This window comes from Budorcas taxicolor, chromosome 18 (genome assembly GCF_023091745.1).
Source record: "Budorcas taxicolor isolate Tak-1 chromosome 18, Takin1.1, whole genome shotgun sequence".
Lineage (NCBI taxonomy): Eukaryota > Metazoa > Chordata > Mammalia > Artiodactyla > Bovidae > Budorcas > Budorcas taxicolor.
In genome coordinates, this window is record NC_068927.1 from 55,188,282 (window position 1) to 55,215,761 (window position 27,480).

At 49.9% G+C, this 27,480-nt stretch overlaps 2 protein-coding genes across 7 annotated transcripts in view; one reads left to right on the top strand and one right to left on the bottom strand.

Annotated features, from left to right (window-relative positions):
* Positions 1-216: 216 nt before the first annotated feature.
* On the bottom strand, positions 217-9,587 carry AP2S1 (adaptor related protein complex 2 subunit sigma 1). Its single transcript, XM_052656215.1, has 5 exons — positions 9,476-9,587; positions 6,919-7,068; positions 1,292-1,405; positions 781-840; positions 217-590 (listed from the first exon to the last, which is right to left on the bottom strand). The coding sequence occupies exons 1-5, from the start codon at positions 9,476-9,478 to the stop codon at positions 489-491; spliced, it is 429 nt and encodes a 142-aa protein (XP_052512175.1). The 5' UTR covers positions 9,479-9,587; the 3' UTR covers positions 217-488.
* Positions 9,588-20,767: 11,180 nt separating this feature from the next.
* ARHGAP35 (Rho GTPase activating protein 35) overlaps positions 20,768-27,480 on the top strand; it is a 115,175-nt gene continuing 108,462 nt past the window's right edge. For all 6 annotated transcript variants that reach the window (XR_008200924.1, XR_008200926.1, XR_008200923.1 and 3 more), the window contains exon 1: positions 20,768-20,908. The gene's annotated coding sequence lies outside the window, so the exon portion shown is untranslated. The remainder of the gene's footprint in view (positions 20,909-27,480) is intronic.

Sequence of the window (27,480 nt, forward strand, 5' to 3'; positions counted from 1 at the left end):
GAGCGAGAGCTCAGTGTCTAAATCTGTCACCCTTCCCAGCCCCCCGGCGCCGTCTGCGGGCAGCAGCAGGTATGAACGCCCCTGCCCCCACCCCGCTCCCTCACTCAGCCCGAGGTGTGCTTGTTGACTGACTACCCGACGTACCAACGGCAGGGCCCCTGGAGCTGCCTGTGGTTCCCAGGCAGGACAGGCAGAGGCGCAAGGACACAAGGCCAGGCGGGGACCACAGGTTTATTGGGGGCTCCACGCGCACGCTCACGGCATCACACGAGGACGGCACGGTTACACGGTACACTCGAGGCGGCCTCCGCCCACAGCTGGGGCCCCGAGGCTGTGGGATGTGGCCTCCTCCCCTCGGCCCAGACCCAGCTGGGTGCCTTCCTCCTGGCCAGCTGAGGGAGGGGGCCGCTGGGGCGGACCCCGGGCCGGAAAGGGGAAGCGAGCAGGCTAGTCCAGGGAGGGACTGGGGCAGGAGGGGACGGCCGCCCTCACTCCAGGGACTGCAACATCAGCAACTGTTTGAGCACCTTCGTCTGGCTGGTCTCACGGATCTCGCCGGCCAGGAACATCTCATCCACGACCGTGTAAACCTGAAGGAAGGGAGGGCGTGGGGAGACCCTGGGGTGAGCAGTGGGGGGGACCCCCGGGGAGCTGGGGAGTTCTGATGCCCAAGAACCAGCAAACAGACCCCAGCGGAGGCACCAGGGTGGCTGTGGGCTTCTGGCCCCCCACTGACCCCCTCCTCTGGCTCCCTCCTCCTCATCTTCCCCAGGAGCCCACCTTATAGAAGTTGAACACCAGGTCCAGTTCACAGACGTTATGGAAATATTCATTTAAGACCTAGGAGAAGACAGAGGTGCTGCAAGATGAGCAAGGACACACACACACACACATACACACACACACACACAGAGGCATCAGAAAGAGGTGGCACAAAAATAAGGCAGAGGGGACTTCCCTGGTCCAGTGGCTAAGACGCCATGCTCCCAAGGCAGGGGGCCCGGGTTCGATCCCTGGTCAGGGAATCAGAGGCCACACACCACAACTAGGGATCCTGCATGCTGCAATGAAGATCGAGGATCCCAAGCACTGCAACTAAGGCCCGGTGCAGGCAAAATAATTAAGTAAATAAAGAAACAAGGCAGAGAGAAACTGAAGGGAAACAGACACTGGAGGAAACATCAAGGTGGGCAGAGAAAGACAGTGTCCCCTCCCCCAGGCTGAGGGCCCCGCACCCTAACAGAGGGGATCCAGACGGCGCCCGCCGCCCACCCGTCCCCAGCCCATGCACCTCCACAAAGTTGTGGATGGCCTCCAGGTAGGCCAGGTTGTTGTCGTTGACGTCCACGCAGATGCAGAAGTAGAGGCCGGCATAGCGTCGGTAAATGATCTTGAAGTTCCGGAACTGCGGGGCAGAGAGGTGGGCGGTCAGTGACAGGGCGTACCCAGGACCCCACATACTGGGCAGGATGGTACCAACATGTGCAGTCCTGCGTTCCACACATGGTCCCGGAGGCCCTGCTCTGTTGTCTGACTCTGCGCTGGGGACAGAGGGGTGGCCTGGTTCTCCCTGCCTCGGGTTCACAGTCCAATGGAGCAGTGAGGGGCTGTGGGTGCTCAGAGGGGACAAGAGGCTGACCCACCCTGGGAGTCCAGGAGGGCTTCCTGGAAGAGGGGGCATCTGCACTGAGATCTGGAGGATGAGCAGGAGTGATCAGGCAGGAGTGCTTTAAGCAGAGGGAACAGTACCGGGCAAAAGCCCAGAGCCAAGAGGTGGGGGTGCTCCAGGGTATCCATCTCCCCCTTTCCGTGACCTGCTGTTGCCTCTGGAAGGAGTCGAACTCCTCAGCCTGGAACTAAGCTAGCAAATTCTTCCACAAACACTGCCTGAGCACATGCTGTGTGGCAGGATTTGTGCTGAGCAGTACAGGCTCACTGCCTCCTGTAACCAAGACAATCCTAGTCCTGCCCTTAACTGAACCGTAAGATAAATATTCCTACCATAACGCATAAATACAACCCAGGAATAAATATTCATGAGCCAGGGACGCAGACTCTAATTTTATACCGTGTGTAAGTAGATAAAGCCACAGACAGAGATCCATGACTTCCTGCCGGGCAAAGCAGCTGAAAAGTCCAGTCCAGCGTGTGTGTGTGTGTGTGGCGCCATCTGCTGGCAACTGCAAAAGCCAACTCAAGCCCCTGATTTTTCTTCATTTTTTTCCCCCTAGCTTATCTTTGTGAATGCCTATACTTTTGATCTTCACGGCCAAGATAATCATGATGGTGCGATCACTCACCTAGAGCCAGACATCCTGGAATGTGAAGTCAAGTGGGGCTTAGAAAGCATCACTACGAACAAAGGTAGTGGAGGTGATGGAATTCCAGTTGAGCTATTTTGAGTCCTGGAAGATGATGCTGTGAAAGCGCTGCACTCAATATGCCAGCAAATTTGGAAAACTCAGCAGTGGCCACAGGACTGGAAAAGGTCAGTTTTCATTCCAATCCCAAAGAAAGGCAATGCCAAAGGATGCTCAAACTACCGCACAATTGCACTCATCTCACACGCTAGAAAAGTAATGCTCAAAATTCTCCAAACCAGGCTTCAGCAATACATGAACCGTGAACTTCCAGATGTTCAAGCTGGTTTTAGAGGAACCAGAGATCAAATTGCCAACGTCCGCTGGATCATGGAAAAAGCAAGAGAGTTCCAGAAAAATATCTATTTCTGCATTATTGACTATGCCAAAGCCTTTGACTGTGGGGCTCACAATAAACTGTGGAAAATTCTGAAAGAGATGGAAATACCAGACCACCTGACCTGCCTCTTGAGAAACCTACATGCAGGTCAGGAAGCAACAGTTAGAACTGGACATGGAACAACAGACTGGTTCCAAATAGGAAAAGGAGTACATCAAGGCTGTATATTGTCACCTTGCTTATTTAACTTATATGCAGAGTACATCATGAGAAACACTGGGCTGGAAGAAGCACAAGCTGGAATCAAGATTGCCAGGAGAAATATCAATCACCTCAGATATGCAGATGACACCACCCTTATGGCAGAAAGTGAAGAGGAACTCAAAAGCCTCTTGATGAAAGTGAAAGAGGAGAGTGAAAAAGTTGGCTTAAAGCTCAACATTCAGAAAACTAAGATCATGGCATCTGGTCCCATCACTTCATGAGAAATAGATGGGGAAACAGTGGAAACAGTGTCGGACTTTATTTTTGGGGGCTCCAAAATTACTGCAGATGGTGACTGCAGCCATGAAATTAAAAGACGCTTACTCCTTGGAAGGAAAGTTATGATCAACCAAGATAGCATATTGAAAAGCAGAGACATTACCTTGCCAACAAAGGTCCGTCTAGTCAAGGCTGTGGTTTTTCCAGTGGTCATGTATGGATGTGAGAGTTGGACTGTGAAGAAAGCTGAGTGCCAAAGAATTGATGCTTTTGAACTGTGGTGTTGGAGAAGACTCCTGAGAGCCCCTTGGACTGCAAGATCCAACCAGTCCATTCTGAAGGAGATCAGTCCTGGGTGTTCATTGGAAGGACTGATGCTAAAGCTGAAACTCTAATACTTTGGCCACCTCATGTGAAGAGTTGACTCATTGGAAAAGACTCTGATGCTGGGAGGGACTGGGGGCAGGAGAAGGGGACAACAGAGGATGAGATGGCTGGATGGCATCACTGACTCGATGGACGTGAGTTTGAGTGAACTCCAGGAGCTGGTGATGGACAGGGAGGCCTGGTGTGCTGCGATTCATGGGGTCGCAGAGTCGGACACAACTGAGCGACTGAACTGAACTGATTGAACTGATACGTTTGCGGAGAAGGCAATGGCACCCCACTCCAGTACTCTTGCCTGGAAAATGCCATGGATCGGAGGAGCCTGGTGGGCTGCAGTCCATGGGGGCACGAAGAGTCGGACACGACTGGGCGACTTCCCTTTCACTTTTCTCTTTCATGCATTGGAGAAGGAAATGGCAACCCACTGCGGCGTCCTTGCCTGGAGAATCCCGGGGACGGGGGAGCCTGGTGGGCTGCCGTCCATGGGGTCTCACAGAGGCGGACACGACTGGCGCGACTCAGCAGCGGCAGCAGACTGAGCTGTTGTTTAGTCCTTTAGTCCCTAAGTTGTGTCCGATTCTTTCGAGACCCCAGAGACCGCAGCCCGCCGGGCTCCTCTGGCCATGGGATTTCCCAGGCAAGAGTACTGGAGCAGGTTGCCATTTCCTTTTCCAGGGGATCTTCTCCGGCCAGCGATCGAACCCACATCTCCTGCATTGGCAGGCAGATTCTTTACCGCTGAGTCACCAAGGAAGCCCAATATTATTACAGTAGCTCCTCCACATAATCCGTGGATTAGTAAGAATATATCAGGATGTTAACTCTACTTAGAAAAAAAAAAAGGTTCACGATCAAACGATTGAAGGCCCCTGCTCTGGAGGGGTGGGTTCGAGACAAGAACCCACGAGGGCAGGAAGACTTGAGCTGGAGAAGTCACCCACCGGCCGTCACAGCTGGTGTGGCCTTGGCAGGCTCTGACCCTCAACAGTGCTCTTTTCTCTCCTGCTATCTCCTGCCTGGCTCCTTTCTGTCACCGCTGTGTCACCAGTGATGCCCTGCACAGGGCTCCAGTCTGGAGTGGGCCTGGGTCGGGAGCAGTCTAAGATGGTCCGGCCCCCTTGTGACGTTCTCACCTGGCATCAAACCTTTCTGGCTCCTCCTAATCCGCCTCCCTGCCCACTCCGGGTCCCTCAGCTGCTGTCGTTTCCAGCACTCAGCGTGGGGCCGGCCCTGCGCTGGCAGCATGGTGCCCCGGGAGAGCTGACATCCCTTATGCTCTGGCTCCCCTCCCTTCATCATCCTGCCCCCCACATCTCCACTGGGTTGGGAATGGACACCCCACTGCTGATCTTCCCCTCCGCCTGTTCTTTGCTAAATCAGCCCATCTGGGAAAATGACAGCGCCCCCTACTGGTGGCTCCATTCTCTTTCCCATACCGCCTCCAATCTTCGGCCCTTCAGTTGGCTCTCCTTTCAAAATGCTTCTCGCCACCCCCACTGTTTCCATGACTGTGAAAGTCACCAGCCTCTCTCACCTGGGCCGCAGTGGTCACCTCCTGAGCAGCCCTCTGCTTCTGCTCCTGCCCCTTAGAGAGGGATCCCTAAAGCCTAAGCTAGCCTACCTCCCTCCTCAGCTCAAAAGCCTCCTGTGGCTCCTTTCTTGCTCAGAGTAAGGGCCCAAGTCCTCATGACAGGTCACAAGGCCCTGAACCTCCTACTTCTGTTATATCTTCAATCTCATCTGCTCCCACCTTCCTCCCTGGTTTACCCCACCTCAGATACACTGGCTTTCTTGCTATTCCAGGAATGCCCTTGTACGCCCTGCTGCCTCAGGGGCCTTTGCACTTATTGTCAGATATCATCTCCTTCCACTTCTCCATGCCTTCAGGTTCAAACGTCCCCTGTTAAATGAAGACTTCCTGATCAAACCATTTAAACCCACGTTCCACTCCCCACCCCCCACTGTATACATCCTAGCCATTCCATCCCCCACAGCTGCTTCCTTTTTCTCTCTGGCATCTATCATACCTGATACACTATATCTTCATTATAATAACAACCTCCCATCGACTAAAACTAAAAATGTCAGCGGTCAGCTCTCTGAGGGAAGGGGCTGGGTCTGTTTCATTTCCTGCTGTATTACCAGTGCCTAGAACAGTACTCGGCACATAGTGAGCCGCCAATAAGTATCTGTTGAACTCTACATGGACAGAGGAGCCTGGCGGGCCACAGTCAACGGGGTCACAGAGAGTCAGACACGACTGAGCGCGCATACACACACACAGGACAATCAACCTGGTCTCTTGACAGGCAAATACCATGGGAATTAAAGCTAGAAGCATCTCAATAAAGAGACCAAAACCAATGCCAAGATCCTTGACTGGCTTTGGACAATCGGTTTTGATGATCTGTGCTATGCTAAGTTGCTTTAGTTATGTTTGACTCTTTGTGACCCCCTGGACTGTAGCCTGCCAGGCTCCTCAGTCCGTGGGATTCTTCAGGCAAGAATGCTGCAATGGGTTGCCATGCCCTCCTCCAGGGGATCTTCCTGACCTAGGGATCGAACTTGCACCTCTTATGTCCCCTGCATTGGCAGGTGGGTTCTTTACCACTAGGGTCACCTGGGAAGACCTCTGATGATCTGGGGGCAATTTAGATATTGATCGGGTTTAGAGTACTATTAGTAAGGAAGTATGACTCCTTTTATCAGGCCTGATGATACTGTGGTCATGGAAGGCAGTGTCTTTTTTTTCTGAGATGTACCCTGGAGTATTTAGAGATGAAATGTCATTATCTCTATACCTTTTTGTGACTGCAATACATGGCTTATGCAATCTTAGCTCCTCAACCAGGGACTGAATCTGTACCTTTGGGAGTGACAGCACCCAATCCTACCCTCCAGACCGCCAGGGGATTCCCCCATGATCGCTCTAACTGAACTGAAAACACGACCGCCAGGGGTGGTTTGGTACACCATTCTCTACGCTTATATGTTTGAGCATTTTTGTAGTAAGTTTTTAAAAGGCATCAGGAAAAAAAAAAAAAAGTTATTTGGCAAAAAAAAAAGGAGAGAGAAAAAAAGAACAAAAATGCAAACTCTTAATACTGATGAAATCTGGGGGAATTTTCAGTTGATGTCTCATTGTACTAACCTGTATGTCGGAAAATGTTCACCCTGAAAAGTAACCCACTCTCCTCAAAGGAAGAAGATGGCAGGCAAGTTGAATAAATGAATGGCGGGGAGGAAGGAGAGTCTGAGAGGTTATCGCCATCTGAGGCTGGGAAGGGGGGCATCAGAACAAAGCGGGGGAGTGTGGGAGGCACTGGCAGGGGTGGGGGTAGCTGTCACCTCCACAAAGTTGGTGTGTTTGGCGTCTCGGACAGTGACCACAGCATGCACCTCCTCGATCAGCTTCTGTTTCTCGTCATCATCGAACTGCATGTACCACTTGGCCAGGCGCGTCTTGCCTGCTCGGTTCTGGATGAGGATGAAGCGGATCTGGGGATGGCAAGAGGAGGAGGCAGGGAGAGAGGTGGGGTGGGCGAGCCAGTGCAGGGCGGCCCTGCCCAACAGCCCCACCCTGCCCAATGGGGAAGATAGGGTCCACGTGTCCCGGCTGCCTGCCTTCCAAGGGTCTCCGCCACTCCCCTGAGCCCAGCCAGGCTGACCTGGCCACCTGCTCCGGTCCCAGGTCCCTCCAACACCCCGTGGAGTGATCTCTCGTCCACTGGCCAACTCTGCAGTCGTTTCTAGGGCGCTGAGTCCCAAGCTCCACCAAGTCTTGTCTCCCTGACCTTGGACAAAAGATCCGCCCTTCTACGCCTCAGTTTCCCCATGGTGAAACAAGTTTTCCTTAGAAGACTCACCTTGTCAGGGTGTTTTGAAGGTTAAATAAGTTTATAAATTTAGTCAGTGGCTGGCACTAACAGGCAAGCCAGGTGTCAGCTGCAATTATCATCAGTGATGCCTAGGAGACCTGAGGTGTTTTTAAGATTTTGAAACGCCAGCTCAACTGTCACAGGGCTACTGTGAATACCGAACAAGTTGATCTCGGAAGTGTTTTGTATAGTCCCATTTATATACTGAGTGTTCAATAAAATTAACTATTATGACTGATGCATTTGACCAAGTGGCTAAAAACACAGACTCTAGAGCCCGAATGAATCCTGGCACTGTTGGCTGTGAGTCTGTAGGCAAGTTACTTCACCTCTCTGGACCTCAGTTTCACTGTCTGCACAATGGGTATAATGAGAGCACCTCCCTCATGAGACCGTTGCACGAGTTCATGAACACAACAGGGATAAAACAGTGACTAGCACATACTAAGCATTATACAAATATTAGTTCTTAGTGATATAGTTTATTGTTATTTGACTTTAAGAAAATCATGGGCCAAGTGCATGCAGCTAGGAAGCCTGTCTTTGAGCCCAGTTCTGTTGGAGATGGGTGTGCTCATGTCCATTTTATAGATGAAGAAATCGAGGCTCAGAGAATAGAAGTCTCACAGCCAGAAAGCAGAGCTGGGAATCCAAAGGCTTTGCTCTGAATCCCCTTATCCTGACTTGTGGAAGCCTCCATCGGGTCATGAGAAGCTGCTCTCTTTCGTAAGCCTCATTCTCCACACACTCCATCCCTCCTCCCCCAACTCATCTGAGCTGGACGGGAACAGGATATTACACTCTCCTTCCAAGAACCCCTTCTGCTGAGCCAGGGAAAACCACTTCCTAGCAAGGCAGGGGTCCTGGCAGGCAGGCAAAGGGCATGGGGTGGGGGTGGGACCCACACCAGGCAGCCGCAGCCTGGGGGCCAGAGCCAGAGACAGATGGAGTAGATCGGGAGGAGAGATGGGAGCAAGGCTATAGAACTAAGGGAGAGCTCTGTCTCTGAGTCCTGAACTCCCTCATACACCTCTTCCTGTTTCTCCTCCCAGCCAGAGTCTCTCCATCCCAGGGAATCCACACTGAGGAGTCCAATCCTTTCTGTATCCTCGCCCCTCTGATGTCCCCTCTCAGTGTCCACCTCCCCCCCGCCCCCCGCCAGCCTTCTCTACCTCCAAGTTCCCCCGGCCCCCTCGGAGTTGCTCTCTTTGACTCCTGCTTTCCCAGTTTCAGGGCTCTCTGTCAGGGTGCCCCATCCCTGGGGATTGGCGCCAGCTCCAATGCCCAGTCCTTGTTCCCCAAACCCCCTCTCCACCTCTCACTTCCATGCTTACTCCCTACCCTGTGAGAACCCTCCTCTTGCAGAGACCTGTTCCATTGCTCCCCATTCATGTGTAGTATTCACTGCCTACTCCAAGCCTTCTTCCCTCTTACAGCACACTTTTCCTAACTCTAAAGCCCCATTCCCTACAGTACTTCCTGTCTCCAGGGTCCAGTCTCTTATCCTTGAGACTCTCTCACCAGCAGTATCCCACCCAGTTCCAACACCCTCTCTCCGCCTGCAACATCGGCTTCCTGCCCCTAGAGACCCCCTCTCTCCTATCTCAACGTCTCCCATTCTTCTCCAGCTCTTCTGACGCACTCCCGGAAAGCCCTCCGCTTGGGACGCCCCCTCCCCACCTCCAGTTCCTTCTCCCAGCTTCTGAGATCCTGCCTCGTGAGTAGCCTCCCAGTTTCAAAACCTTCCAACCATCTCGAATGTCTCCCTCCCGCACAGCCCTCTCCCCCGGCACCTGGTCTTCAAAAGCTTCCCCCTAGCCTCGAGAACCCCAGTACACACTCGCGCCCAGAACCACCCCCAGTTGCCTCCTTCGCCGGCCTTTGATCGGCCCCAATCCCGAGAGCCCGCGCCCGGCCCAGACCATCGCACCGCTGCAGGGGCGGCTTGTCAGTATCCCACCGAGCCTGGAGTACCTGCACGTGGACCCACCCTTCGCCCGTCCCCAGCGTAGGCGCGCCCTCGTTACCATGGCGACCCCCGTCCGGACCCCAGCGGCCCCGGTCCCGCGGCTTCTGTGTGGCTCCGGCTCCGGCAGCTGTTGGGGGACCCAGGCGTAGAAGCGGACTTCCGGCAGAAGAACTCGCCCGCCCTCTCGCGCACAGCCCACTGGGAATTGTAGTCCTGGAAAAAAAAAAGGCTCGCTCGTCGGGGAGGCAACCCGGGAAAAGAGCCGGTCGCGCTTCCCAGCATGCCGCGCGACTGGGCTTTTCCTACGCCAAGGTTCAGGCTCCAAATGCATGTTGGGAGCCACGGGTTATTATCTCCTCGGAGGACTACACTTCCCGACATGCCTGACAGCCAGCGAGACGAGAGTTGCATCCTGGGAAAAGTAGTTCCGTCAGCCCTCCCTCCACCTCCCAGCCTAGGCGAGAAGGACATGCTGGGAATAACTCTTTTAAATAAAACAGCTTTGGGAAATGTAATTATGTTTCCGTGCTTACCTAGTGCTCTGTTTAAAATGTGTTGAGTGTTTCTCTGGGAGACAGACAGTGGTTTAATAGCATCAATTTGGAAGTCAGAACTGTGTGCAAATCCTGCCGTCGCATTCCCTAGCTCTGTGACTTTGGGCGAGCAGTTTCATCTCTTAACTCAATTTCTTCATCTGTTAAAGAGAAGTGATCAAGGGGTCACCTCACTGGGGTGGTTTTAAAGCTTCGGCCAGTTTCCCAAGTACTTAGCATAGTGCTCGACACATGGTAAGCGCTCAATAAATGTGAGTTAAAATCATGCATGTTCACTGTTTATATCATGTAATAGGGGTCTTCTTGCTTCCTATTCACAGGTACACCTGTCTTCTTACACGGCCCAGCTGTTGGGGACCCCTTACTAGAACACGGTGGCACATAGTAAGCACTCGATAAAGGTACTGCTACTGAGGGCAGATTTGCCATAATAAAAACAAAACATATCCTGGATGTAAATTAAAAGTGTGGTATTCGCAGAAGAACTAACACATAGGTGTTGAATAACTGTAGGGGCAAAAAGAGGTAAGATCATTTTCAGTTCTTGCACTCCTCTATCGTCTACAGGGTTGGGACCAGGATAAAGTAAGCAATGTGCCCAAGGTACAAAAATTTAAAAGGCACTCACTCTTAGATGTTGACCCTTGCAAGGGCCTGAAAGTGAGCAGCCGGCTTGCCTCCCCTTGGTCCAGCCCTGTTCTCTAGCACTCAGCTAAGTGCCTGGCACAAGTCTGGTGTTTGACAAGTTTCCTGAATGAATGAATAGGAATCAAGGAAACAGACACCCTTAAGGCTAAGTAAAAGAAGTTTTACAGGAATGAGTAGTTAGTATGTAATTTGTTTGAATGACCATGAAGACCAAAGTTGGTAAAATTGATCTATGATGTAAAAACAGGAGCAGTGATTATCTCTTTGGACAGGGGGCTAGGAGGCACAGGTTATGCTGGATTTGGCATAGTAATATGCTGTATCTTGAAAGAGGTTTTAGTTACATACATGTAGATACACACCAAAAATCAACAAACAATACACAGGATTTGTGCATTTCATATTACATAAAATTTACCTAAGGGGTTTCCCTGGACTGCGCCCCCACCCCAGAATTTTTTAACTGAACAAAAAAAGTCAAAAATATTGAACCGTAGTTGATGATATGCATGGTGTTTTGTTTTTTGTATTTTGGCTGTGCTGCACAGCATGCGGATCTTAGCTCTCAGACCAGGAATCGGAACCATAGACCCCCACAGTGCAAGCGCCGATTCTTAATCACTGGACTGCCAGGAAAGTCCCTGCAATTAACCTTTAAATACATCAGAAAAAGAAGTCAGATTAGTGGATAGAGAGATTAAAGAATGGAGAGGTGAAAAATAACCAAAATTATAGACTCTAGAAGCTGAGTATATGGGTATACACTGTGTAAAGCGCCTTGGAAGGAAACTTATGACCAACCTAGACAGCATATTAAAAAGCAGAGACATTACTTTGCCAGCAAAGGTCCGTCTAGTCAAGGCTATGGTTTTTCCAGTAGTCGTGTATGGATGTGAGAGTTGGACTATAAAGAAAGCTGAGCGCAGAAGAATTGATGCTTTTGAACTGTGGTGTTGGAGAAGACTCTTGAGAGTCCCTTGGACTGCAAGGAAATCCAACCAGTCCACCCTAAAGGAGATCAGTCCTGGGTGTTCATTGGAGGGACTGATGTTGAAGCTAAAACTCCAATACTTTGGCCACCTGATGCGAAGAGCTGACTCATTTGAAAAGACCCTGATGCTGGGAAAGATTGAGGGCAGGAGGAAAAGGGGACGACAGAGGATGAGATGGTTGGATGGCATCACCGACACAATGGACGTGGGTTTGGGTGGACTCTGGGAGTTGGTGATGGACAGGGAGGCCTGGCGTGCTGCAATTCATGGGGTCACAAAGAGTCGGACACGACTGAGCGACTGAACTGAACTGAACTGTGTAAAGCTTTCAAACTTTATGCTTGGAAACTGCCATAATGAAAAAAGGAAAAGTGAAGAAAACAGACACCGTCCCCAGCCCAACAGCATTCATGGTCTAGCAGAGGCAACAGACATATGCAGTGGACTTAGGCATATAGACTTACATGACAATATGCGATAGACTTGAATGACATTGCAAATAAACAAAGAATTGCTGAGCAAACAACGATAGATATTTCTTATCTTCCGTGGATTGGGAATTTGGAAGCTGCTTACCTAGGTGATTCCGGGCGGTGTCTCTCCCAAGGTTGCAGTCACGATGTCAGCGGGCTTTGCAGTCATTTGAAGACTTGACTGGCACTGAAGCATCTCCTTCCCAGGGGCTCCCTAACAGCGTTGGCTGATTGATGCTGGCTGTTGGCAGGAGGCCTCAGTTCCTCGCCAGGTGGCCCTCTCCGTTAGGTCACGTGAGTGTCCTCACGTGACAGTGGTTTTCCCCCAGAGTGAATGAGCCAAGAAGGGGCAGGTCAATAGCTGCCCTATTTTTTTATGACCTGGCCTCAAAGTCACACCCTGTGATTTCCACAATATCTTATCAGTACACGGAACTGCCCTATCCAATGTAAAAGGGAACCTGAATACCAGTGAGAATCAGTGGGGGCCGTCTTGGAGGCCCGGCTACCACAGTCGTTTCAAGTAGAAGCACCTGGCCCAGATGAGGTGTTAGGGACAAAGCCAGGTGGGTGTGCAGGGAGGGGACAGACTTTGTCTCTGCTCTCAAGAATCTCATGGCTTGGGTGGTTTGGAGTGTGAGTCTGTCTATATGTATATAATATGTGTGTATGTGTGTGCATATATATGTATACATATATCTGTATGTATACATACGTATACATTCATACATATATAACAATATATGGGGGCTTCCCTGATGGCTCAGTTGGTAAAGAACCCACCTGCAATGCAGAAGACATTGGAGACTTGGGTTCGATCCCTGGGTCAGGAAGATTCCCGTGGAGAAGGAAATGGCAACCTGCTCCAGTATTCTTGCCTGGAAAATCCCATGGACAGAGGGGCCTGGGGGGCTACAGTCCATGGGGTTGCAAAGAGCCGAACACAACTGAGTGACTAAGCACAAGCACATAACAATATATATGTGTATATATTACTATATATAACAGGCATCTAACAATATATCTATGTATTCTGTAAATATAGACAGAAATCTGTCTAGAATATATATCTATACTCTGTTTTTTAATCTTTTTTTTTCTTCTGCACCTCACAGCATCTGACATCTTAGTTCCCCAACCAAGGGTTGAACCTGCACCCCCTGCGGTGGAAGCATGCAGTCTTAACCACTGGGAAGTCCCTATCTATTTTCTATAGCTATAGACAGAAAGGGCCAGCCCCAGCCCTTCCTCTTTAGAACCGAGAAGGATCCTCTCCTTTTGATCCCATTACAACATGCTTGCCATAGAGAGAAACTGGAAAGAGACAGAATGCACGTTGATGGGGGAGAGTCAACCAGTGCATATGCGGTCACAACAAAATACTCGCATTCAGGCAAATATATAGAGAAGTCTAGAAGAAAACACATTTTGGGAGAGGCAAGAGGATGGGGTTGGGTTGCCCAAGGAGCTTCCATCTTAGCTGGAGTATTTTTTTCAAGGATGAGAAATTCATGTATTATTAGGTATTAAAAATAATTTAAAGTATACAGCAACAGTAAAATGGGCAAAGATTTGAATAGCATTTCACAAAAGCTGCTATTCAGATGGTTCATGTATATAGGAAATGATGTTCAACCTCATTAATCACAGGGGAAAGACAAATTAAGATCACAACGACACCACTACACAGCCTTTAGAATGGCCAACATTAAAAAGATTGGACAGTATCAAGTGTTTGGGGAAACATGGAGCAGCTGAAATTTTTCTAAATGTCTCTAGGAATATAAATAACATCCACTTTGGGAAACTGGTTAGAGTACTCATGTACACCTTATGACTAGCAATTCCACTCTTCGGTACATACCTAGCAGGAATGAGTACACATATTTACCAAAAGACATGCACTATTCATAATAGCCAAGAAGTGGAAACTACTCACCAACAGTAGAATGAGTAAGCACATTTTGGGGGGGGGGGGTGCGCATGCGCGCGCACATGTGCTCGCGCTCAGTCATGTCTGACTCTGCGACCCCATGGACTGTATGGCCTACCAGGCACCTCTGCTCATGTAATTTTCCAGTCGAGAATACTTGAGTAGGTTGCCATTTCCTTCTCCAGGAGATCTTCCTGACCCAGGGTTTGAATCCGTGTCTCTTGTGTCTCCTGCATGGACAGGTGGATTCTTTACTAGCTGAGCTACCGGGGAAGCAAATACATACTGGAGCCTTCGTTCTGTGGAATACTACACAGCACCAAGAATGAACAATCTCCATTTATTTAAAATAATATGGGTAAACCCAACGAGCTATGTTGATCAAAAGAGGTAACTTAATTCACTTTAAGTAAAATATTAAAACAGGCAAAACTAAAAAAGGCATAGAAATCAATGACTGGAGAGGGACATGGAGGGAGGTCTTCTCAGAGATTGGTCATATTCTTTTTTTTTTTTACCTCGGTGCTGGTTACAGGGGCGTGTTCTTTTGGAATATTCATTGAACTGTACACTTGTGATTTGTGTTCTTCTTAGTATGCGTGTTATCAGTTCAGTTGCTCAGTCGTGTCCGACTCTGCCACCCCGTGAACCGCAGCACGCCAGGACTCCCTGTCCATCACCAACTCCCAGAGTCCACCCAAACTCATGTCCATTGTGTCGGTGATGCCATCCAACCATCTCATCCTTTGTTGTCCCCTTCTCCTCCTGCCTTCAATCTTTCCCAACATCGGGGTCTTTTCAAATGAGTCAGCTCTTCGTATCAGGTGGCCAAAGCACTGGAGTTTTAGCGTCAACATCATTCCTTCCAATGAACACCCAGGACTGATCTCCTTTAGGATGGACTGGTTGGATCTCCTTGCAGTCCAAGGGACACTCAAGAGTCTTCCCCAACACCACAGTTCAAAAGCATCAATTCTTCTGCTGCGCTCAGCTTTCTTTATAGTCCAACTCTCACATCCGTACATGACCACTGGAAAAACCATAGTCTTGACTAGACGGACCTTTGTTGACAAAGTAATGTCTCTGCTTTTTAATATGCTATCTAGGTTGGTCATATTGGAGAAGGAAATGGCAATCCACTCCAGTGTTCTTGCCTGGAGAATCCCAGGGATGGGGAAGCCTGGTGGGCTGCCGTCTATGGGGTCGCACAGAGTCGGACACGACTGAAGCGACTTAGCAGCAGCAGCAGCAGCAGGTTGGTCATAACTTTACTTTCAAGGAGTAAGCGTCTTTTAATTTCATGGCTGCAGTCACCATCTGCAGTGATTTTGGAGCCCAGAAAAATAAAGTCAGCCACTGTTTCCACTGTTTTCCCATCTATTTCCCATGAAGTGATGGGACCGGATGCCATGATCTTCGTTTTCTGAATGTTGAGCTTTAAGCCAACTTTTTCACTCTCCATTTTCACTTTCATCAAGAGGCTCTTTAGTTCTTCTTCACTTTCTGCCATAAGGGTGGTGTCATCTGCATATCTGAGGTTATTGATATTTCTCCCGGCAATCTTGATTCCAGTTTGTGCTTCATCCAGCCCAGCGTTTCTCATGATGTACTCTGAATAGAAGTTAAATAAGCAAGGTGACAATATACAGCCTTGATGTACTCCCTTTCCTATTTGCAACCAGTCTGTTGTTCCATGCGTGTTATATTTCCATTTTAAAACATAGGATCTATCAAGACTTTCCCTGCAGGGTGCACTGGTCTGGAACATGCCATGCCTCAGGACTAAAATAAATAAATTGATTAATTAAAAGAGAAAGACTTTTAATAAGAAAAAAATAGGATCAATCTTTTCTTTCTATTTTTTGGCCACGCTGTGTGGCATGTGGTATCTTAGTTTTCTGACCAGAGATCGAACCGGCGCCCCCTGTAGTGGAAACGTGGAATCTTAACCACTGGACTGACAGGAAAGTCCAGGATCTGTCTCTTTTTTATTTTATTTTTTAAGTTTTAAAAATTTATTTTATTTTTTTGGTCCAGCGGAACGGCTTGTGGGATCTTAGTTCCCTTATCAGGGATTGAGAGCGCCAGGGAATTCCCTCCATTGTAAAGCTGATAGAAATTGGGATGTTCATCATCGATCTTTCCATCAGACGTTTATCTTGTACCCACCATGCTGGGATTTTGCAGTGAATCCCTGCATCCCCGCTTCCTGTTCCTTCCTCGTTATTGGCTGCTCTTCCGGCCAATGGCAGAAGAGTTCACCCTTCTCGGACATCCCTAGAAGCATCAGCTAGCTGCAGCTTCCCCAGTTCGGTTTGTAGGCGGCGCTGTGAGCTCACTGACTCTTTGGTCAATCTGAGACCTGGTCCCCACCCGTTTGGTTCTTTCAGACTCGGAGGAATGGAGAGAATATGCCCTAGCATTTACACTCTCTGCGCAAAACTCTTTTGCAGACTTTTCTATCTGTGCATCTCTTGAATGCGGATCTAGATTCTCGGGTCCCTCTTCTGACCTACTCCAGCTCCACGATTAGTGGGGAATCCAATCCCAGCTATTTGGGCCTCTAGAGCCATGCTGGGGAAATTTTGACAACTTGACAACGGCCTGCGTTGACAGTCGGCACCTCTGTCAGCTAAATGTTTTCTCGCTTATCTGTTTATCCTGCAGTGGAGGTTAGCTGGGTGCGCGGGAGGCGACTGCCCCCAGGGAAACCTGCTTCCGGTGGTTGGCTTGCTTAGCTAACACCCGCTCTCTTGTGCACTGGAAAGAAATGCAGAGCTGGGAAGGCCCTCCTTGAAGGTTCCCTTCCTTCATCCACGGAAACACTGCCTGAGCCCCTGCCTTGTGCCTGGACAGGTGCTAGGAACATTAACATCAATTGAGACAGCCTCAATTGAGTCCTGTCCTCATGGGGCTCACAGTCTGGTGGGAAACACCTATCAGTATATTGGAAACCCAGGGTGGTCAGGGCTTGGTTGGAGGACCCAAAGGTGCTGTGCAAGCCTAGTTCAGTGGCTCAGTGATGTCTGACTCTTTGCGACCCCATGGACTACAGCACATGGGTTTGCCCTGTCCATCACCAACTCCTAGAGCTTGCTCAAACTCATGTCCATCGAGTAGGTGATGCCATCCAACCATCTCATCCTCTGTCATCCCCTTCTCCTCCTGCCTTCAATCTTTCCCAGCATCAGGGACTTTTGTAATGAGTCAGTTCTTCACATCAGGTGGCCAAAGTATTGAAGCTTCAGCTTCAGCATCGGTCCTTCCAATGAATATTCAAGACTGATTTCCTCTAGGATTAACTGGTTTGATCTCCTTGCAGTCCAAGGGACTCTCAAGAGACTTCTCCAACACCACAGTTCAAAAGCATCATTCTTTGGTGCTTGGCTTTCTTTATGGTCCAACTCTCACATCCATACATGACTACTGGAAAAACCATAGCTTTGACTACATGGACCTTTCTTGGCAAAGTAATATCTCTGCTTTTTTTTTTTTTCAGTAAACAACCTAGTCTTTCATTTGCCCAAGGCCAGTTGTTGCAGGCACTGAGGCCCCAAGACTTCCAGGAGGGATGGGGGAGGGGGCAAGCCATCCTGCCTCCCAGGTGCTGCCTGCCCCATCCTGCTTCCTGAAGGAGATGGGAGAGTAGATAAAGTGTACCCTTGCACCATCAAGCATCTCCTCAACTTTGTGTATGTATCAGTCACTCAGTTGTGTCTGACTCTGGGACCCCATGGACTGTAGCCCACCAGGCTCCTCTGTCCAAGGGATTCTCCAGCCAAGAGTACTGGAGTGAGTTGCCATTTCCTTCTCCAATGTCTCTGCTTTTTAATATGCTGTCCAGGTTTGTCATAGCTTTTCTTCCAAGGAGCAAGCATCTTTTAATTTCATGGCTGCAGTCACTGTCGGCAGTGATTTCATGGCCCAAGAAAATAAAGTCTCTCTCTTCCAGTGTTTCCCCATCTATTTGCCATGAAGTGATGTGACCTGATGCCATGATCTTAGTTATTTGAATGTTGAGTTTCAAGCCAGCTTTTTCCACTCTCCTCTTTCACTTTCATCAAGAGACTCTTCAGTTCCTCTTCGCTTTCTGTCATAAGGGTGGTATCATCTGAATATCTGAGGTTATTGATATTTCTCCTGCCAATCCTAATTCCAACTTGCGCTTCATCCAGGCAGCATTTTGCATGATGTAGTCTGCATATAAGTTAAATAAGCAGGGTGACAAAATACAACCTTGACTACTCCTTTCCCAATTTGGAAACAGTCTGTGGGAGGGCGTCTTGGAAGAGGGGACATCTGAACTAGTATCTGAAAGAGGATTAGAGTTAGTTATAAAACAAGGATTGTGTCTTGGCTACCATGCCCTCAGTGCTGGCCATCACTCCCTTTGTTCACCACTGGATTCATTCATTTATTCATAAGCAAGTATTTAGTGTGGGTCATCTTTCAGACTGAGAATCTAGCCAGAGTTCCTGGCTTCAAAGGGTTCCCACATAATATGGTGATGCCAATACAGAACTTCAACCCCTGATGGAGTGCTATGAAAAAGAACAAAGTGTGTGACTATCTGACCCCTGTTGTCTGAGTTTAAATCTCACATTTGCCACTCACTAGCTGTGTAACCTCTCTGTGCCTTAGTTTAGTAGAATAATAACAACCCCAAACTACTTGTAAAGTGTGAGGATTAAGTGAGTTAATATGTTTGAAGTGCTTTAGAATGTTGCCTGCATAAAGTGCCCATTTTTATAAAGTATGAGGGGTCAGGTCAAATCTGGGAGGCCACCCAGAGGAAGTGACCTCAAGCAAGACTTGAATAAGGCAGAGTTGATAGGCTCCAAAAGAAGGGAAGAGGGGGCATCTGGATCCAGAGTGAGCCCAGGCTTCTCTCTTCTCTAGGTGCTGCCAGTTCAAAAATTTCCCAATATTCAAAGGACCTAGAACACTGCATTGGAGTTATAAACACATATTAATTAGAGGTAGGGGAATCCGATGTCCCTTCTCCCCAGGTTTTTCTGGTTTTCTCAAGTGATAGATTTCAAAATCGCTTACAAATCAGGGCTTGCAGTGACATGCAGAGAAAATCTGGCCCAGGCACTGGATTTGTTTCGCCCACAATGCTAGAAAACAAACTTCCACTAATCAGAAAATCTTTATTTAGTGAGATGCTTTAAAATTTGAGCGCATCTAGCACAACACTGTAAATTAACTATACTTCAATTTTTAAAAAGCAATGACCTCCAAAAAAAAAAACACCCCACCGAAAAACAAAATTTGACCGCATGTAATTTTATCAATGTTTATAGAGCAAGGCATGATTTTCAGCACAAGTAGAATTCATTCAATTCTCCCAACAAATCTTACTAAGAGATAAGATTGTCATTCTACTTTTAAGATGAAGAGACTGAGCAAAGAAACGAAAAATGCAATAAGAAACATAGCTTTTCTTCATGCATTCCTTAAATATTGACTGGGTTCCCAGAACACTCATCTTCCACGATCCGTACTTCCGGAGGGCTCCCAGAGGAACCCCTCTTCAGTTCAGAGGAAGGAACTCAGGGGTTACAGCGGCGCCCCTTCCCATCACTACTATTTCCCCTCTGGGCGCCCAAACTGACATTTGATTTGCAGTCATTGGCACAATGTTGACTGGAGGCCAGGGATGTATGCGGGACCAGGCCCTCTCCCGTCTCCCGAGATTTGGCGATCACGGAACCCAAAGCAACTTGTAATAATGCGCGTGTTGCCTGCAAATTTTCTTCGCTGCCAGGGAAAAGAGCACGCGCTTCGCAGCCCCGCCCCTTCTTCCGGAACGACGAATTTCGAGGCTCCTATTGGGCTGGGGAGGGCCACGCCTCCCCGTGTCCCCCAATCAACTCCCCACTGGGTGCACTCCCTCCTCCTCAGCCCCGCCCCACCGCCCCACGTTACGTCGCTCCTTCTCTCCTCCTCCGTTATCCCGGGGGCTGCGCTCGCGCGGCAAACCCACCTCCCCTTGCCTCTTATTGGCTGGTCAGGTCCCGCGCGAGCGGGATCGCGCCCTTCGCCCCCGCCCCCAAAGCCCGGCCATGCCTCTCCCCTCCCGCTTTCTCCAAGAGCCGGCGCGAGAAGGGTTTTGGCTGCTTCTGGTGCGCGCAAGGGTGCGCGCGCCTCTCGAGGACCACTCCCTCCGCCTCGCGCGAGTAGCCGCAGCGGCTGGCAGCCCTACCCGCGCACGCGCTCTTGTCCACTCCAGTCCTCTGCTCAGTCGCAGGTCTCCTCGCGCTCTGTCTGGCGCTGCAGCCACCGCAGTAGCAGCATTTTGTGTGTGTGTTGCGGGGGGGGGGGGGGTGCGGGGGGGGAGAGAGCGCACGCGCACTGCGCCCTCCGCGCCCGTTCCCTGGACGCGGCCGCTGCGGTGGCAGTGAGTCCCTCGGGCGCGCACGCGCTCTCGCTTCTCCCCGCCACGCGCCGGTTATCCCCTTGCGGCGCGCGCTTCAGGGGCCGTTATCCCCCTGCAACGGTCCCCGCGCCACGCACGCGCAGTAGTGAGGGGGGAGCGCGCGCGGGAGCGGCGGCCGCAGGAAGGAGGCGCCGCCGCCGCCATTGCGAGGGAGGGAGGGAGGGAGCGAGCGAGAGGCTGGTCCGCCCTCCCCCTGGTTCCCGCCCCTCCCCCCTTCCCCTCCCCGCCCCCCCGCCCCGAGGGAGAGCCGCGGAGCGGCGGGAGGAGGTGGAGGAGGCGGAGGAGGGAGCCCGCGAGGGAGGGTCCGCCCGGCCCCCCGCCGCCGGAGCTGCCGCCGCCGCCGCCGCCTCAGCCGCCGCTGGACGAGGAGCAGCAGAACATGGCGCCGGGGCCGCCGTCGCCGCTGCCGGGATCCCGAAGGCCAGGGCGGCGCTGAGGGCGCCCAGCTGGTGAGTGCGCGAGCTCGCGGGCCCGGGCGGCGAGGCCGGGCGCCGCCCCGCTGCGGGGTCCAGGGGGAGGCGGGGACGGCGGGGCCCGGAGCCCGCGAACAATGGAGGAGCCGGAGGGGGAGGGGAGGGAGCGGCCCCCCAGCCCCCGGGCTCCGCCGGCCCCGCCGCCTCGCGCTGCGGCCCGGCCAGCCGGGGCCCGCCTGCCCTTCGGACTTGCCCCTGCCCGCCGCAGCCCTGCTGTCGCCGCGTCTGCCCCCACCCTCCAGTCCATTGAGATCTCCGTATCTGCCTCGGCTTCCCCCCACCCCCCGACTCCAGCCACTCTGCTCCCAATTCTGCGCGTCCGCCTTCTCTCTTCCGCCCCTCAGTAATGCCCTTCGCCCCCCCCTCACCCCTAGACTCTGCAGTGCTCTTGGGACCCTTCCGCATCCCTGAATTCTGGACCCCCACGTTCAGATTCGTGACCCTTCTGCCTCCTCCGATTGCGCTCTCAGCACCCTGGGTCCGTCCCCTATGTCCTGTTCCCCTCCGCTGCTGCACCCCCAGGAGCTGTCCGTCTAGGACCTGCGGTTCCACCTCCTCGGTGATTCATCCGAGACCCTGTTCATCTTGGCACTACTGCCCCCAGGTCTTCTCCTTGGGCTTAATTCCACGTCCCTCTTGGGCCCTACTGCCCACTGACAAAACCTGCCGCCTCCTCCCGGCCCCGCTCCCCATGGGATACCCCTGGACTCTGACCCCTGCCGATCTCGATGCAGTCCCCTGCCCCCTCTTGGACTCCAACGCGCCATGCTCGCCGCCTCCCCTCCGATCTTACTCCATTTTTTGTCATTCAGATCCTTGCCTCTCTTCCAGACCCTTTTGCCTCCCCACTCTGCCCCTCGTCCAGTCTTAAGATCTTGCGGTGCCCTCCAGCCTGCTTGCTTTCTGACTTGGCTTTCCTTGAAGCAGCCTCCACCCCCTCCTCTGACCCTGCAGCTCTCTCGTTCCTGCTGTTCAATTCTCTGACCTTTCTCCCTAACTCAGCCTCGCCGCAGCCTGACGCCCTGCAGTCCCCGGTTGAGGTTTCTTCTCTCTCCCACCTCCTTATTGGCCCTCTTTGGAGCCGTTGCATTCATTTGTTCCCGCTTCCTTTGCCCTGTCTCTCCTTCATTTCTTCTTTGCTGAAGACCTGCTTGCAGCCTGTTTCTCCAAGGCATGTCCTCTCTATTTGGGCCCTTACTGAAAGACTGGGAATTTCTCTCTGATCCATCACCTCCCTTCCCTTCCCATTCTGCATCCCAGACCTGCCCCAGATCCTTTTTGCACCTGCTCTTGGCACTTGTTCAATTCCACCCCATCCTCTCTAATGTTTTCCTCCCAGCTCTGCCCCTTTGGGAGCTGTCCACAGTTGTCCACCTATGTTTTGGACCCATTTTAATTTTCCTACTGCTGTCTCCTCTTGAAGTGGTCCTCTTTAAGTCTGGTCATCTTGTGACTGCCTCGCCTCTCTGTTGCCTCTCAATTCTAAGTTTCCCCCCTGATCTTCTCCCCCCACCCCATTTTGATTCAGCCCTCAGTCTCCACTCTCTCCTTTCTTGAATGGGTCCTCCCCCTTTTACCCTGCCTCTTACCTCGTTTTTTGAGTCTCCTTCCTCTGGGTCTGCTCAGTATAGAGATGTTTCCCCAAGCCTTCCTACCTGTCACTCCCCCCAGCCCAGCTTCCTCTTGAAGCTGTCTCAGTTCTTGACTAGAATCTCTGTCCCTTTTGTGATCCCTCTCGCAGTTCTGGTCTTCACTGCCTGGGTTTCTCCCTCATCTTTTCTTTCCTGTTGTATCTTGCTAGACTGCTTCTCTTCCCTTGTAGTTCCTATCAGATTTGCTTCTCCCAGCTCCCCTCTTGACCTGCCTGTTCCCCACCGGGTTACTTCACCTCTTCAGGTATGCCTTTCTCTAGTCTCCATCTCACAGCTTTGGGGAGGAAGGGACTGGGTTGGGCCTAGGATGCTTATGTTCACATTTAGACTACGGATTCGCTCAGCACTCTGACTCTGAGGGTTTTATCTCCAGGGATCCTGTGAGATCTGGGTAAATAGCTGGGGTTGGTTGATTAAGAAGTGCTCTCGAGTCGGGGAGTGTTGCCCCTATTTTCCCCCACTTTTACCAAGCGTAGTGATGGTGGAGGTAGTTCTCTTTCCATTGCCCCGCTTTTCTTTCCCACTCCCATTTTGCTTCCCCGTCCCTTTGAGTCCTGAGGCTTTGCAGTTTTGTGTCCTTTGGAAAAGGAGAATGCAGCTGCTCACAGGTCAGTCTTCTCTCTCTCACTTTGCCTCCCTCCTCCTCTCAGCTATCATAAAGAGGCAGTTGTACCCTCTCCCCGTTTCACCTCCAAGCCAGCATCTTTTAGGAGAACTTAGGAGTGTGTTTTTTTGTTTGTTTGTGTTTTCCAGCTGACAAGTCCTATTTTTATTTCGCCTTTAGCTGGAGAAATGCCAGTTCTCAACTTCTCCCCAGCCCCACAGAGGTTATGGCCACACTTGGTGTTTACTGTTCTGGGTCTGCAGAAGCTGCCAGTCTTGCTTGGCTTCCTTGATGGCCTCTGGTTTGCTCTGTGACCTTTGGGAAGGGTTGAAGGAAGGTGGGCTTGTTTCTTTTTCACCTCTGCCCCAGGAAGGATTCAGCTTCCTGGTCTTCAAAATGGTGAGGGCCTGGCTTTGGAAAGCTCTTTGCGGTTGTTTGTTGAAACAGAGAGTGCCAAGTGTCACTCAGATTTCTGCCCTCTGGTATTGCAGGCACTTCCAGCTGCAGAAGCTGAATTCCTCTAGGTAGCTGCATGCTTGGGAGAAGGAGGGAACTCATTGGTGAACCAGGAGTATGTGGATGGGCCCTGACACTCCCAGGCCTTTTGACCGCCGTGATTTGGTAGAGAAATGAGTGCCAGGGACGGGCTGATATGATTGGATTTTTGGTTTATTACTTGAAAAATGTACCTTGCTGCCTTTGCCTGAGCTGTTTTCTCCAATGATCTTCTGTTGGAGGTGGAATATAGGAAATTCATTCAGAGGAAGAGGTGGTTTCACAGAAAACCATCCAAGCATTCTCCTTCCTTAATTTGGGAGAGGGAACCTTTTGCATGTTCTAGGTTTATTTATTTTATTTCTTAAGTAGATCAAAAGCCTGATTTTTTTTTTCCCCCTGTGGCCTAGGGCAATTGCATATTAAAGCAGCCATCCAGCTGTGAAGGAGCATTTACTGGAAGGACTTTCTTAACTGAGCTATGATCAAACTTTGTTTACTTCACCACTTAAATTTAGAAATAGTTCTGTATGAATACATGTGAAATAAAAACCATTCGTTGTCATCTACAGAATTAGACCACTGACTCATCAAACATTAGGGCATTTGTATATGAGACAGTGAGAGGGAATGAATAGTAGATCCTTATGGCTCCTTTTGCCTAAGTTCTCAGGACTTTAAATTTTGTGACAAGCAGAATCTGGTAAATTATCTTTGACATTTGTTTTCATCATTATTGACTTTAAGGTTTTGGTTCATTTTTGTTCATTTCTGTTCGTTTGATGAAAAGAATTCTGATGAATTCTCTGAATTTATTTGAGTTTTTATGTTGCCTATGTTGGTATAAATAGTTGTTTTGGTTTTTATTCTTAATGTGCAAGTGACAGCTAATTAAGAATAAAAACAACTGTGTATGCAATACTGCTTAAATTTGTGTTCCAGGTTTTCACTTCACTGGCAGCATAGGAAGTTTCTGCGTGCCCAGAGCCTAAGTTTACATAATAGGAGGAGAGGAGACAGAAGAACAAAGAGCTGTTTTTCTTCTGAGACTGGGAACTGATGTTCCAGAGATTGTCAGATTTCTCTGATGGTGACAGAGGCTCCAACCCCTGTATCAGCATTTGTTTTCATGATGGAATTGGGTGCTGCAGAAATCTGAGGTGATAGCCTTGGCCTCCTGGAACATTTAATGTGCCAGTTGGGGGTGGGGTGTGGAGTGGGGGCAGGCAGTAGGTGACTGTTTTCAACCTAGTAATGTGTCTTCAAGGGCTCTTGTCCTGCTTAGAAAATCTTTGTTATTACTGGCCTGATTAGGATTGTCTTCATTTTTTTATACTAGCCTTAATTTTTGGCTATGTCTGCCCTCCCTTATCTGTTGCCCCTTTTTTCTTGCCATGATGAAGGCCAAAGATTTAGGACAATAAAAGGATCAGAAAATAGTCATTCCTGGGATTCCCTGGCAGTCCAGGGGTTGGGATTTCACACTTCCACTGCAGAGGGGTGCAGACCCCTGGTTGGGGAACTAAGATTTCGTATGCTGTAAGGCCTGTGGCCACACACACAAAAACAATCATTTTTCTTGATCCTAGACGCATGGAAGGAGTTGTCTGTGTGCATATCCATGGACCTGATGGTGACTTGTTGACAAAGGACAGTCTGGGGAGTGTGAAGGTTGTATAGGTGACTGTGACCTACAGCCTCACAGGTGTGGTCAGTCTGTATATAAGGAGGAAATGCATTGGGCCAGTGCAGTTGGAGATCGAAAAGGTGAGCCTGGTCGTCTCCCTCTAGTCTTGCCTGCTTTCCCCTCCTCCATCTGCTGTGCTGTTCTGAGAGGTGCTGGGCCTCCTGTAGGGCCTTTTGGTGGTAATGTGCTCTGACTGTTGTCATACACCCACTGACAGTCTAAACAGTGTGTGAATATACCCAGTCTCTGTGACAGTTCATTGACCTTCTAGTTCAGTCACTTAAAATTTCTTTTCCACACTATATGAAATAACCTTGGAGAGTCTCTATTTGAAGAGGGAAGTGACCAGCAGAAACCCCTTGGCTTTGAAACAGCAGTTTGAAGATCAGTGCCTAGTCTAGCCTCCTCAGTTATATTGGGGAAATGGAAAGCTTGCAAGGGGCATGATGACAAGGCTTCCTGTCGTAGCTAAAAGAGTATCGGACATACAGGTAGGAGACCTGGTCTAGGCTCTAACCTGTTAGATGGACTCTTGGACAAAGTGCTTTACCTCTCTGGGCTTCTCATTCCCAGCCTGAAGTCTTGTGTGCCAACCAGCTCTAATTGTAGATTCTTGTTCTGGATCACAGATGACAGGACACCTGGGATTGTCCTCTTGGTACTACTCTTAACCCCCCACCCCCCACCCCGTCCTGCCCCCATCAAATCCTGTGACCCAGAATGGGCCAGGCAGTGGTGGGGCAGGGGGCTCTTTCCCCAGGGGATACAGTAAAATGAATTGCGTTATCTCTGTTGTATGCTTTTTCTTTTCTTTTTAATATTTATTTGTTTTTGTTTGTTTATTTATTTGGGTGCATTGGGTCTCAGTCACGACATGTGGGATCTAGTTCCCTGACCAGGAATTGAACCTCTGGCCCCCTGCATTCAGAGCTTGGAGTCTTAGCCACTGGACCACCAGGGAAGTCCCCTGTTGTATGTTTTTTCAAATATAAAATAAACACTTGCCTCTTTTTCAGCCATTTACATGAAGATAGTTTATAATTTGGGGAGAAAGGCGCATCCAGATTGTATTAACTACATAACTAAAACCATATACCTCCTAAAAAACAGTATGAAAATTTTCAAGCTAAGTCATTGTTGACCTAGGCTCTCAAATAGCAGTGGTTTGAATAGCACTTGAATTGTTGGTATTAAGAAATGCAAACAAATCTTTCATGTTCATCTTCTCCCAAATTTATTTCTATTTAATTTTTGATAGAATGCTTTATCAGACTTCGTCTATGAAGAGTTCTTGAAAATAGTATTGGGCATGTGTCAGTCTCGTCTTCATTGCTTTGCTTTGCTAATGTTCAGAGACACCATTAGTTTGATGTACTAGCAGAGAACCAGCCATGAAGCATCCTCACAGGAAAGTAATATTTGTTTTAGTCAGAAGTAGGCAGCCTTGCCTGTCTGCTTTATCTTCCTTTATTGGGACGGACACGTTGTCGTTCTGTGAGATTTGCAGTAGTTGTGACGTTGCATCGTGCATCTGTAGGTACTTCAGACTGTTTCTGCTTCCTTAGTGTCTGCATTCTTTTTTGGAAACTGTTTTCTTGCTGGTCACCATTGTAATACTTGTGCTTGGTAATCAAACTTGAATAATTGAAAGACAGCTTCCTATGGTAAAGAAAGTTGAACTGATCATGAAGAAACCTGGGTCCTAGCCCTGGCTCTGCCGCTTACCAGCTGTGTGACTGTAGCCAAGTCATTTCACTTCTGGGCTGCCGTTTTTTCATGAGGAAAATGAAGGGATTATACTAGCTGGTTTCCATCATTTCCAGTCATACCTAAATACCTGTGCCCTCACTACTGCTGACTGAAGCCATGCTGCTGCCAAAGACTTTTTTCTTTTTGGGGGGCATGCCTGCCGCTTAAAGAGTTTCAAGCCTAAAAGTGGCCGTTACGGTTAGTATACACATCTCCCTGACGTTTTTGACACGCCCTCCTGCTCAGCATTTAATCCCTATATACACACACACACACAGCCACACACATGCACACATATCATAAATGTCTTGACCAGGGCTACGCAACTAATACATGATCTAATTTATGGTAAGCTCATGTT